Source organism: Pongo pygmaeus, chromosome 3 (genome assembly GCF_028885625.2).
Source record: "Pongo pygmaeus isolate AG05252 chromosome 3, NHGRI_mPonPyg2-v2.0_pri, whole genome shotgun sequence".
Lineage (NCBI taxonomy): Eukaryota > Metazoa > Chordata > Mammalia > Primates > Hominidae > Pongo > Pongo pygmaeus.
This window is the reverse complement of record NC_072376.2, coordinates 182,737,139-182,751,609: the sequence shown is the minus strand read 5'-3', so window position 1 is coordinate 182,751,609 and position 14,471 is coordinate 182,737,139. Positions and strand designations below refer to the sequence as shown.

Here is a 14,471-nt window from a genome sequence, read left to right as displayed (position 1 = left end):
CTTTGTGATTTGTCCAAATTAGGCAAAAAGGGCAGCTAGCTGTAGAAAGAGCTAAACAAGTAGAAGAGTTCCTGCAGCGAAAACGGGAAGCTATGCAGAATAAAGCTCGAGGCGAAGGACATATGGTATGAATGTTGTTTGTTTGTTTCTGAGATTTTGAATGTATTAGTATTCCAAGTGAAGGTCTGGAATAAGGTAAGTGTAAGTAAAAAGAATGACAGTCTAACAATCTAGGCATAATAAGAGGCAGTAAAGATACTCAGAAGTCATTTGCAGAGTATAAAATTGTGATATCTTAACTCATTTACCTTCTCTTTTGCTATCTTTTATACCTGGGGTGGAATTCTATTGTTGCTTTGGTTAATTGGGAGTAAGTTCATACCTGTATCCTTCTTTAAAAGAGTAGAAATGGGTATAGCAACCCAGATATATTAAAGAAATAAGTTCTTAGATTGCTGCATGTTTTTTTTTCCCCAATATGCTTTTGGTTTTACATACTTTTAAGTGGCAAAGAATTTTAGAAGAAAAATGGGAAATAAGTATTTGGGTAAGTATATATGTAAACTATGCATTTGCTCAAAAGCAAATTAGAAGTAGAATTACAGTAAAGTCTCCAGTTATGCCATTTAACTAAATTAAGTTATGTATCCAAGAAAATATCAAGTTTTTAGATAATCATTTCAATCATTAAAACTCTTTGTTTTCTCTTTGGTATTTAACAGGATTTGAGATAGTTAAAACTCTTCATAGTTTGATTTGTAGAGGTGCACAAATGCCTTTTGACATTTTGTCTACAGAACAACTGATGATTATGTCTGTCCACTCAGCAACCCATGAAGCATCACACTCATATAGGAAATAGGTTAATTAGATGGTAATATATTTTAATTAGACTTATTACATATCTGTTGTAAGTTCGTAAGTGGTATCTTTGTGAGTTAATGTAGTTCAATATAGTATGTTTTTTTCTTTGAAACAATGTCATAGAAACATAGTTAAATTTTTGAACAGTTACCCTTTATATTGTTAACACAGATACTTCAATTTGTTTTTCTACATCCGGAATTAATCTGTATTTGTATCTTTCCTCTAGATAGTAGATGAGAACCTCCAGCCTTTTCCTTTGCTCATATCTCCCATGTTAATAGCAGCTGGAATTTTGGTTACAGATTTTTACTTAAAATATTTTTAAAAGAATTGGTAGGCTTACTGAAATTTACTAAGTTCTTTTCTCAACATCATTCCTTATGTCTTACTATTCCCCCTCAGTTTATTTTTTTTCATGCTGGAGAATCTGGTAATTTTTTTTTTAGAGGAACTTTCCAAGATTTGTTGGAAAATGCTCTTATTTTGTCCTCATGCTTGAATGATAATTTGTAATGGTGGTCTGCTGGTGAATTTGATCAGCATTTGTATGTCTGAAAAAGTATTTTGCTTTTGTTGTTAACAAATATTTTGACTGGATATTGTATTATAGGCTGAAACTTTTTACCTCTGGCTTGCCCTGTTTCTGACAAGAACTATGCATTCATTCTTATCTTTTTCCTTGGTATATAATATATCTTTTTTCTCTACTTTAAAATTTTTCTCTTTATCACTAGAATCAATTTGATTATGATGTGGTTTGTGTATTTTTTTTTTGAGACAGAGTCTCACTTTGTCACCCAAGCTAGAGTGCAGTGGCGTGATCTTGGGTCAGTGCAACCTCCACCTCCCTGGCTCAAGCGATTCTCATGCCTCAGCCTCCCAAGAAGCTGAGATCACAGGTGTGTACCACCACGCCCATCTAAGTTTTGTATTTTTTTAGTAAAGATGGGGTTTCACCATGTTGGCCAGGCTGGTCTTGAACTCCAGACCTCAGGTGATCCGTCTGCCTTGGCCTCCGAAAGTGCTGTGATTACAGACATGAGCCACTGCACCCTGGTAGTTTTCTTCGTGTTTATTTTGTATAGGGGTTCGTTGAGCTTCTCAGATCTGTGGTTTATGATTTTCATCAAATCTGGAAATTTTTCATCCATTAGTTCTTTTCTTTTCTTTTTTTTTTGACACGGAGTTTAACTCTTGTTGCCCAGGCTGGAATGCAGTGGCGCAGTCTCGGCTCACTGCAACCTCCGCCTCCCGGGTTCAAGTGATTCTCCTGCCTCAGCCTTCTGAGTAGCTGGGATTCCAGGCGTCCGTCACCATGCTGGGCTAATATTTTGTATTTTTAGTAGAGACGGGGCTTCACCATGTTGGCCAGGCTGGTCTCAAACTCCTGACCTCAGGTGATCCATCTGCCTCGGCCTCCCAAAGTGCTGGGATTACAGGCATGAGCCACTGTGTCCGGCCCATTATTTCCTCAAAAAATGTTTTTCTGTTTGCCTCTCTCCCTCTTTTAGGTCTCTGGTACATGTATATTAGACCACTTTGTACACTACCAACCATTCACTGATGATGCTTTTTATTTTGTTCAGTCTTTTTTTTTTCTCTGTGTGTTTCATTTTGGGTTGTTCTATTGCTGTGTCTTCAAGTGCATTAATCTTCTGCTGTGTCTGTTAATTCTATACAGACATTGTATGTTTTCCATCTCAGAAATTGGTTTTTGTTTGTTTATTTTTTGAGACAGAGTTTTCGCTCGTGTTGCCCAGGCTGAAGTGCAGAGACATGATCTCCGCTCACTGCAACCTCTGCTTCCTGGGTTCAGGAGATTCTTCTGCCTCAGCCTCCCGAGTAGCTGGGATTACAGGCATGTGCCACCATACCCAGCTAATTTTTTTGTATTTTTTAGTAGAGATGGGGTTTCACCATGTTGGCCAGGCTGATCTCGAACTCCTGACCTCAGGTGATCTGCCAGCCTTGGCCTCCCAAATTGCTGAGATTACAGACGTGAACCACCGTGCCCATCCAGAGATTGAATTTTTTATGTTAAAGTTGATTTGGATTGTTTTTATACCTTCCATGTCCCCTGCTTTTCTTCATATTCTTAAACATATGGAATATAATTACAATAGCAGTTTTCATGTCCTTATCTATTAATTCTGCCATCTTTGTCATTTCTGAGTCTCTGTTGATTGATTTTTTTCCCTAATTAGGGTCATCTTTTTTTCTTTACATGTCTGGTAATTTGTCGTTGGATACCAGGCATTGTGTATTTTATAAATATTTGTTGACTTTTTTCTGGGATTGCAGTTAAGTTACTTGGAAATAGTTTGAGTCTTTCAAGATTTGCTTGTAAGCTTTGGCTGTAAGCTTTGCTAGGCCGGCACAGAACAGTCTTTACTGCTAATTTGGCCTCACTGCTATAGCACTACTCTTGAATACCCAATGCTTTATTGATTTGGAGGTCTTTTCAGTTTGGCTCTTGGAAACATGAGACATTTGCAGCCCTGATTGAACCTCAGGTATTATTGACAATATGCTGTTTGTCATTCAGCAGGAAGCTCTAGGGACCCTCTTTAGGTCTTGAGCACCCTTCCCCCATGCAGCTCTTTCTTCTTTGCAACTCTGTCCTGCAAATTCTAGTGTTCTTCAATTTTCCAAGGTCTGAATGATGTTACCTCAACTAAGGGGACTGCCAAGCTCTGTTTGGTTACCTTCTCTCTGTGCTGCAGCCAGGAAACCCTTGCCAGTCAGTAAGGTGGATAGCTGTTGGGTTTACCACCTTTGTTTCCCTTCTCTCAAGGATCACTCCCCTGTGCTGTCTGTTGTCCAGTGTTTGAAAACCATTTCATATGCTTTGTTCAGACTTTTAGTGTTTAAGATGGGAAGGTAGATCTGTTACTTCATCATGGCTGCAAATGAGCCTTGAATGATAATTTGGCTGGATAAGGAAATATAAGTTTGAAGCTTATTTTCCATAGAACTTTAAAGGTTCTGCTTTATTATCTTCCTACTTACATTGTTGCTAATGAGACATGTGATGTTCTGGATCTTGTTCTTTTATAAGGAATTCTTTCCTTTCTCATAACTCTTAGGACTATTTTTCTGTCCTTGACGTTCTGAACTTCACTTGAATATTTCTCAGTTATTTTGTTTTGTTTTGTTTTCTGTTACTGGCTTAAGTTTCCACTGAATGCTTTCAATGTGAGTACTTATCTTCAATTCTAGGGACATTTGAAATTATAAGTTCTTCAAATATTGCTTCTACATTTTCTCCTCAAGAGAACTCCTATTAGACTGATATATTAGAACCTCTGCATGTAATGTACTTTAAAAAATCTTTTTCTCTCTTTTTACTGTGTTTTAGAAGGATTTCTAGGCCTGATGTTCCAGCTCACTGGAATATATTCTTTAGTTTTGTCCACTCTGCCATTCAGCTCATCTAATGAGTTTCCTTTTATTTCAAAAATTTATGTTTTCATGTCCATGAATTCTAATTAGTTTTCCCATAAAACTCTTTTCTTATGTTTTCATTTCCCTGGTAGTATATACTTGTTGTAAAGTCTTGTTCTTAGTGTGCTGTTGACTGTGTTACTTTGGTTTCTTCCATTTTAAAGTTTGTTAGGTATTTCATAGTGTTGGTACTCCAAAAAATGTTCAGCACCCTTGCTAGTGTGTTCATGATTGGGAGTATGAATTTTACTGTTCATTGCCTTTGTTTGGGTGACTCCCTGGGAAGATGGCAGTGTGCTAGTGCCACGATCTGTTCTCTGCAGTTTTCAGTGAGAGTGAAGGATGAGTGGGACATACTGAAATTCTCTCAGTGCAAGTGCCTTGACAGCTTATTTTCTGGGCTTAAGAGACTCCATTCTTCCTGGGTATCACCCAGAGCATTGGCCTGTCCTTTGATTCTAAGCTCTCTCTTACCACTCCTGTTTCAAAGTAACTGACACTGCTTGCTGGTTTGCGGAGATGCTTAGTGTACTGGAGGGTAACCCTTTTACTCTAACCACTGTTGACTGCTATTAGACCTTCTCGTGCTCTTAGCTTCCAATGTGTCTTAAACCATGCTTTGTTACTCACAACTTCTGTGGTAGTACTCTTTCTGACATGTTTTTGCTTTTGTAAATTCACACTTTAGCTGATTTTGTGTACTTTCCTGGTCTCTAGTTTCCTTTTAGTCTTAGGACTACCAGGAGTTTTGCTTATTTTTGAATGCTGATATGTATTCACTTAAAATAATTTTTTATACTAAGATTTTGCAGGAAGGAAAGCAGTAGTGTTCACTTTGACCTCTTGTAATCAGTATTTTTCATTTTATTGTTGTGTTCTCATCTTTTAAAAACATGCTTTATAGAGCAGCAGTGCATTTTGAGAATGACTTTTATGTGACTTTCTAACATTCATTCTGTTAAACTATATCGAATTCCTTCATTCCTTAGATGACATAAAACTTTGCCTTAGAAATATGTGGCTAAAAGTGAAGAATTTGTATTTTCTAGTGTACTTGGGTGTATACATCATATATTACTTATTTTATTGATTCACTAAATTAATAAGGCAATTTGTTAAACACTGGGAGTAGTAAGTATATAAAGCTTACTCAGAAATAGTTTGTTTCTAAAGTAATTTATAATCTAATGTTGGACAAGAATATCTACACTAGTAATGAGGCAGAGATTAGAAGTGAGTGCTAAGGTTAATTCTGGGCAGGATAAGAAGTCTCACAGATTTTAAGTTCTAAATTGGAACTTTTTTATGGTAAGGCAGAGGTGCTACTTATAATTTGCCTCTTTGTATTAGTTTTCTATTCTGTTAACAATTTACCATAAACTTAGTGGCTTAAAGCAACACAAATTTGTTACTCAGACTTTCTGTGGGTAAGAGTCTGGCATGTGCTAGCTGGGTATTTCTTCTCATGGTCTCTTAAGGCTGAAATTAAGATGTCGGCCAGCTGTATTACCAGCTAGAGACTCAGCTAGAGCAAGATCTTCTTCCCTGTCCCCCTCAGGGTATTGGCAGAATCCACTTCCTTGTTGCTGTGGAGCTGAGGCCTCCATTGTCTGGCTAGATTTTGGCCTGGAACCACTCTTAACTCTGAGGGACCACACTTAGTTCCTTGCCAGATGGCCTCCTCAACAACGGAGAACCTACTGTGCATCGAATCCCTCTCATGCTTCAAACTCCTGACTGCCCTTTCTACAACCAGCCAGAGAAAACTATGATTTTAAAAGGCTCAGGTGATTAGGTCAGTCCCACCAGATAATCTCTTTATGTTAACATCAGTCATTGCATTTAACACAAAATCTATCATATTCACAGTCCTGGGAGTTATGCAGGGTTGACCCAATGGAATACAGAGAGATAACAAAAACCTTGGAAGTTTCCTTAGAATTCTGCCTACCATACTCCCTTTGCTTATAATTTTAGAGCCTACATCTGGAGACAGTAGATTAGACTAAGTAGAGGAGCTACTCTTTTTTTTTTTTTTTTTTAATTCCCTTTCCCTTTCCTTTTTTCCTTTCCTTTCCTTTCTTTCAACAGGGACTCACTCACTCCCTGACTGGAGTGCAGTGGCACAATCTCGGCTGATTCTTCCACCTCAGCCTCCCAAGTAGCTGGGACTACAGGCGCGTGCCATCATGCCTGGCTAATTTTTTTTTCTTTTTTTTTTTTTTTTTTTAGTAGAGATGGGGCTTCACTTTGTTGCCCAGGCTGGTCTCAAACTCCTGGACTCAAGCAATCCACCCTCCTCAGCCTCCCTAAGTGCTGGGATGAGCCACTCAGGTATGAGCCACCATGTCCAGCAGATAGACTTTATTTTTTATAGCAGTTTTAGGTTTGTGGCAAAATTGAGTGGAAAAGTACAAGGATTTTCTATATACCTCATTCCCCCGCATATATGTAGCCTCCCTCGTTATCACCACACTTACCAGAGCAGTACATTTGTTAAAATTGATGAACCTACATTAACACATCATTATCACTCAAAGTCCATAGTTTACATTACGACTCACTCTTGGTGCTAACATTCTATGGATTTAAACAAATATATAATGGTATTTATCACCATTATAATGTCATACACTATAACGTTTCTCTGCCCTAAGAGGAGCTACTTTTAAGTGCTGTCTTTAGCAACATACTTCATATTAGAACATAGTAACCCAGGTTACCATACAAGAGCCTTTTTTTATAATTGGCCTTATTAACATATAATTTAAATGCAATAAAATTCTAAGTGTATATCTCAGTGAGTATTGACAAATGTATATAGTTACGTAGCCACCACCATCATCATATGTAAACTGTTCCATTGCCCCCCTAAAAGTTTCCTCATGCCACTTTGAAGTCAGTCACCTACTCATTGCCATCAGCCATAGGCAACCACTGATCTACTTCCTGTTACTATAGTTTTGTCCTCTCTAGAGTTTAATATAAAATTATGAATCATACAGTATATAGTTTTCTTATGACTGGAGTGTTATCACTAGTTAGTTGTTTTTTATTCCTAAGTCATATTCCTTTGTATGGATGTACCACATTTTGTTCAATTTCTCTGTTGATGAACATTTGTGTTGTTTCCAAAATAGATGCTTTTAAAGCTCATCAGAGTTACGTGATCATTAAATTCACTTATTTATATACATACCTATATAATTGGCTAGCCTGTCTTCCCTATGGAGCCCTATTTTCTCAGTTAGCATATCCCTCCTCATTATGTGTAACTGAACTAGTGACTGTTACTACACTTAGACTTCTGAACACTGCTGGAGAAAATTAAAGCTATGATGATTAATAATGTCTGTTTCTCTGGTTTCAGCCATTTCCTTCTATTCTGTGCCATACCATCTCTTACTTTTGGGCCTTATTCCATCGCTTATCTACTTAAGAAAGTTTCTCCTCGACTTTGCTTCTTTACCGGTACTCTCCTATAGCATATACACATACATATATATAATATATGTATATGTAATATATACGTAATACATATATGTAATATATGTATATATAATATATATGTAATACATATATGTATGTAGTATATATATTTTCAAATTTCTCACATCATTAACTCTGCTTACCTCTGTAGTTATCATCCTGTCTCTTTCCTCCTGTTCATAGCCAGACTCTTCAAATGAATGAAACACCTGCTGTCTCTCCTTTCTTATCTACTATTTGGTTTTCAATTTATTGTTAATAGTTTATCATCATATCAAAGATGTCACTACTATCCATCTTGCCAAATAGACTATTTTTAATCCTCATCTTACTCTGCCTCTCTGTGTCATTTGATCATGAACTACTACTTCAAAATTTCCTTCTTCCATGATACCATATTCTCTTGATTTACCCTTTATTTCTCTGGCTACAATTTCTTAATGCCTTCTATAGAATTATTTTCTTCTCAGTCTTTAAATGCCAATATTCTCTGTGGCTCTGTCCCTGATATTTTCTCACTATAAATAATATCCTGTAGTGATCTCACTGATAATTCTACCAGATGACTTGAAAATCTGTATCAGTAACTCAGACTACTCTCCTAACTTCCGTCCTGTTTATCTAGTTGCCTTCTGGATGTTGTTTCCCAGGTGGTGCACTGGCACCTCATTTCTTGAACATTTTATTTTCAAATGATCATATAGTAATATAGACTTTTTTCCAGGAATTTTAACACATGTATAAATTCATGCAACCAGCACCACAATCAAGTTACAGAACAATTCCATCACCCCGCTAACTCTTATGTTACCTTTCTGTAGTCACACTCTCTCCTTCTACCCCCAACACCTTGGCAACCATTTTGTTTTTTCCAGAGTGTCTTGTAAATTGTATGTATGTATACATACGGATGTTCCTTGACTTATTATGGGGTTACATTTTGATAAACTATTGTAAATTGAAAATATTTAGTCAAAAATGTATTTATTGCACTTAACCTACAAAACATGGCTTAGCCTGGCCTACCTTAAACATGCTAAAAACACTTACATTAGCCCACAGTTGGGCACAATCATTTAACACAAAGTCTATTTTATAATAAAGTATTCAATATCTCATATAATTTATTGAATACTGTACTGAAAGTGGAAAACAGAATGGTTGTATGGGTACTTAAGGTACATTTTCTACTGAATGCTTGTCACTTTCACACCATTGTAAAGTTGAAAAAGCGTAAGTCGAACTATCATAAGTGGGAAACTGTCTGTACACGTAATGGTATGTTGTAACCTTTTGTGATTGGTTTCTTTCCTGCACCGTAATGATAGTCATGCAAGTTGTTGCATGTATAAATAGCTTGTTTCATTTTGCTGCTGAGTAGTACTCCACTGAATGGATGTACAACAGTTTGTTTATCCATTTGCCAGTTGTGGGACATTTGAGATGTTTCCAGTTTTTGGTAATTATGAATAGAGCTGTTTTGATCATTTATTTACTGTTTTTTTGTGTGAGGTCAAGTATTTATTTCCATAGGATAAATACCCAGGAGTGGGTTTGCTGGGTCATATTGTAAGTGTACATTTAACTTGATTTTTTAAAAACTTTTTTTTTCCAAAAGTGTTTCAAACATTTTGCATTCCCATCAGCATTGTACTCGAATTCCAGTTGGTCTGCATCCTCATCAGCATTTGTTGTCAGTGTTATTTTAGCCATCTAAACCATGTATAGGGATATGTCACTGTGGCTGAATTTGGATTTCTCTAAATGTTAATGATGTTGAATGTCTTTTCATATTTGCCATCCTTATATCCTTTTAGAGAAAGGTCTTTGTCCATTTTAATTGTATGTTTTCTTATTCTTTAGCTTGGAAAGTTCTATTATATGTTCTGAATACAAGTCTTATATTGGATAAATGATTTGCCAATACTTTCTCCTAGTCTGAAACTTAGCTTTTCATTCCCTTAACAGAATCTTTTGCAGAGGATGAGGTTTTAAGTTTGATGAAGTCCAGTTTGTCAATTTTTTTGTTTGGATCATGCTTTTCTTGTTATGTCTAAGAGCTCAGCTTATCCAACAATCATAAAGATTTTTTACTTTTTCTTCTAAAGGTTTTATAGTTTTCATTTCCACCTTTAGATTTATGATCCAGGAAGAAGACATTTATTATAATAAAATACACATAACATAAACTGTACTCCCCTAATCATTTTAAAGTATACAGTTCAGTGTCATTAAGTACATTCACAATGTTGTCTTCCTTGATTTCTATTTTGCTCTTTTTTTTTGTTTTTAAATTTTTATGGATACATAATAGTTATACATATCTATGGGGTAAATGTGATATTTTGATATAAGCATGCAATTTGTGATGTCTTGTTTTTTGAGGTAGCAACTTAAAACATTGAGTTGAGACCTTTCTTCTTTTCTGATAGTGGTATTGCATTTTATAAATTTCCCTCTAAGTGTTGCTGTAGCCATATTCTACAAATTTTCTATGTTGTGTTTTCATTCTCATTCAGTTCAAAATATATTCTAATTTTTCTTGAGATATCATCTTTGGCCCATGGATTACGTAAAAGTATTCTGTTTAATTTCCAAGTGTTTGAAAATTTTCTTATTATCTCTGTTGTTGTTTTCTGATTTTATTTCATTTTGGTCATAGGACATACTTCGTAGGATTTCAGTTAGTCCTTTTACATTTGTTAGGGTTTGTACTTTGATCTAGTGTATGATCTGTCATAGTGAATGTTCCACATGTACTTGAATGGAATGGTTTTCTGCTATTGTTGGGTGGAATATTACTTTTATTAGATCCAGTTGGTGGATGTTTTATTCTTCTTGATCCATACTGATAGCCTGTCTACATTCTATTTGATACTAAGGAAGTCTTCAAATATAATTGTGGATTGGTCTGTTTCTCCTTTTAGTTCTGTCAGTTTTTTCTTTCTTTGTTTTCTTTTGCAGTGTAGCAAGTTACCACAATTTAGCAGTTTATCTCACAGTTTCTGTGGATTAGGAGTCTGGGCACAGCTTAGCTATATCCTCTACTTAGAGTCTCACAAGACTGTAATATGGTCAGCCAGTATGCATTCTTATCTAGAAGCTCATTTGAGGAAAAATTTATTTCCAAGCTCTTTCATGTTAGTGAGAGAATTTATTTCCTCGTGGCTTAATGAACAAGGGCCCCAGCTGCTTGCTGGCTGTTGACTTGAGGTCTCTCTCAGTTCCTAGCGGCCACCTGCATTTGTAGAGACATTTCTTGACACATGGGCCTCTTCAACATGTCTGCTTGCTTTATCAAGCAAGGGCAACCTGTGGAGGGTGTATGCTAGCAAGGGCAGAATGGTATATAATGTGACAATTACAGGAGTGACATCCATTACCTTTGTCATAGTCTGTTGGTTAAAAGGAAATCACAGGTCCTCCCCACACTCTTAGGAGGGGATTTTACAAGATTATAAACATTAAGAGCTGGGCATCATGGAGGCCATCTTATAGTCAGTAAGGCATATCCTTGGTAATTTTTTGGTTTGAAGATAATTTTTTTTATAGCAATATACCCATTCCAGCTTCTGTCATGTACTGTTTGTGTGGTATATCTTGTTCCCTTTTACTTTCAATTTACCTGAATGATTGTTTGAGGTGGGTTTTTTATAGTGAATTTATAGTTTTTTTATGTGTTTCTTAAAAATGTAGTCTAACAATTCCTATCTTTTCATTGGTGTGTTTAAGTAATTACATTATTATACTTAAAGACGTTTAATATAATTATTGATATGTTAGGATCTACGTCTCACATTCTATTATTTGTTTTGTGTTTATACCCTATGATTTTGTTTCTCTCTTTCCATTTCCCTGCTGCATTTAGATTATTTGAACACTTTTTAATATTCCATTTTAATTAATCTGTTGTGATTTTGACTATTATTTTTCTTTTGTATAACTTCTTTGTGGTTGCTCTAGGGGTTAAAAATACATACTTTACTTTTTACAATCTGTTTATAAACAATATTGTACTATTTCAGTTGGAACATAGAAATCTTTCCAACATAGTAGCTTTACCCTCTCCCCTTTATGGTATAGTTGTCTTGTATTACATTAGCACACATTAAAATAACACCAGGAAATGTTATACCTTTTCTTTTAACTGTCAAACATGTTAAATAACTCTAAGAGAAAAGGAATACTTTGTTATATTTATACAAATATTTATTTCTATTACTTTTCCTTCATTCCTAATGTTTCAAGTTTTCTTCTTTTTTCCCTTTCCCTAAAGAAATTCCTGTAGCAGCTTTTTGAGATCAGGTCTGCTGACTGTAGATTTCTTTACTTTATTTGAGAATGTCTATTTCATCTTCATATCTGAACCATGTTTTCACAGGATGTAATATTCTTGGTTGACAGCATATTTCTTTTCTCACGTAAAAATGTTACTTTCTGGGTTTCTATCCTCCATAGTTTTCAGTGAGAAATTCTCACCTGAATGTTCAAATGCTTTTTCTCTTGTAGTTAATCTTTTGTTTTCCTCTGGACGCTTTCAGTATTTTTTGTTTGTCTTTAGTATTCAGCAGTATGCTTAAGTTGTCTCTGGAAATGGATTTTTGGGGGTTTATTCTATTTATGGTTTGCTAGTTTCTTGAATTTACAAGGTTATGGATTACACCAAACTTGTCATGTTTTAAGCCATTATTTCTTCAAATATTTTTTCAACAGTGCGCTCTTTCTTTTCTTCTGGTTCTCTGATGACATGAAATGTTAGACTTTTTGTTTTTCTCCCACAGATTTGTAAAGTTTTTAAAGAGTTTCTAACAGATTCAGGTCTTAAACCCAATATGTGTTTTCTGATATTTTAAAATATCAAATAAGCCTGAACATTATGATTAAATTCTGAGTCTGAAGTATTAACCCTCTGGAATTAGCAACCTGCTATAGTCAAGTTATTTAAACAGTATATTTTATTAACTGCTTTGGGAAACCACAGTGAATTAAAACAGGTTTCTATGGGAAAATGTAAATAGTTTTTAGGTTGAATTATAGTTTAAAGAAATCATGTGTTTCAAAATAATTTTATGTGCTTTTATTTACTTTTATTTTTATTTTTTTTTAGAGACGGGGTTTCCCTCTGTCACCCAGGTTAAATTGCAGTGTTGCAAATCTGTAGCTTACTGCAGCCTCACACTCTTAGGCTCAAGTGATCCTCCCACCTCAGCCTCCTGAGTAGCTGGGTCTATAGGTGCTTGCCATCATGCATGGCTAATTTTTTAATCTTTTTGTAGAGTTAGGTCTTGCTGTGTTGCCCAAGCTGGCCTCAAACTCCTAGCTTCAAGTTATCCTCCCATGTCAGTCTACCAAAATACTGGACTACATGCATGACCCACTGTGACTGGTCTCATGCTTTTTGATGAATTTAAAATTTTCCTTGTATAGGTAACTGAAACTTTTAAAAAAAAATGCGATTTAGGGAAACTCTATCAAGAAGACTTCAAGTCACATGTTTTTTTGTTGGTGGTGGTTTTGTGTGTATGTGTGTGTCAGAGGGAAGGTGGGTTTGCTCTGAACCTTATTAATAAAATTAATTAAAATGACTGAAAATCTACTCCTGATAGTAATTCTTTGTAGTGGGATTTTTATTCCAGTGTTACTGGTTTTAAAACTGGCCCAGAGTTACTAGTACTTTGCCCAAGATCACGTAGTAATGCCCAGAAACAGGGTGCAAACCCAGAATGTCTGACTCTCAAGATTATGCTTTTAGCTGTTTGACTATGTTGTTTGTTCCTTTTTAAATGGCATATTACTGTTTGCTTTAGTTTAGGTAAAACTTGTAGATAAGGCAGCATTGCAAAGCAGGGGCAGGCAAATATTTTCCTGTAAAAGGCCAGAGAGTAAATATTTTAAGCTTTAAACCATATGGTGTTTTGTACAACTGTTCAACTCTGCCATAGTAGTAAAATGCTAAACAAATGAGTGTGGCTGTGCTCTAGTAAAGCTTGATTTTGGAAATAAGACAGCAGACTAGATTTGACTTGTTGATAATAGTTTGCTGATCTTTGCTATAGATTATCCTGTATAGTAAATTAGTTATTCAACACTAAGTTTATTTTGAAAAGATTATTTTTTTCAGATCTTCTTTAAAAATATTCCTTTATTATTCTAAAATAACGTTTGGGCTGGGTGCGGTGGCTCATGCCTGTAATCCCAGCACTTTGGGAGGCTGAGGCAGGCAGATCACCTGAGGTCAGGAGTTCGAGACCAGCCTGGCCAAACATGATAAAACCCCGTCTCTACTAAAAATAAAAAAATTAGCTGGGCATGGTGGTGTGTTCCTGTAATTCTAGCTACTTGGGAGGTTGAGGCAGGAGAATCACTTTAACCCGGGAGGTGGAGGTTGCAGTGAGCCAAGATTGCACCACTGCACTCCAGCCTGGGCGACAGAGCAAGACTCTTTCTCAACAAAATAAAAAAAAATAATAATAATGTTTGGTACATGGAAAACAATATGTGTAATATGTGTGTAAATTAAAAAGCAAAATACTATACCCAGAACATTGAACACTAATAAGTAGCCTGTGTACTCTTCCCTAACTCAAAGATTGGCAAGCATTTTTCTGTAAAGGGCCAGATAGTAAGCATTCATGGCTTTGCTTGGCCATAAGGTCTCTATCATAGCTACT

The 14,471-nt window shown here is 35.8% G+C and overlaps 1 protein-coding gene across 12 annotated transcripts in view; it reads left to right on the top strand.

Moving 5' to 3' along the window:
* NEK1 (NIMA related kinase 1) overlaps positions 1-14,471 on the top strand; it is a 216,646-nt gene that overhangs the window by 71,777 nt on the left and 130,398 nt on the right. For all 12 annotated transcript variants that reach the window (XM_054485170.2, XM_063664283.1, XM_063664282.1 and 9 more), the window contains one exon: positions 23-125. In XM_054485170.2, coding sequence (XP_054341145.1) covers positions 23-125 — 103 coding nt within the window. The remainder of the gene's footprint in view (positions 1-22; positions 126-14,471) is intronic.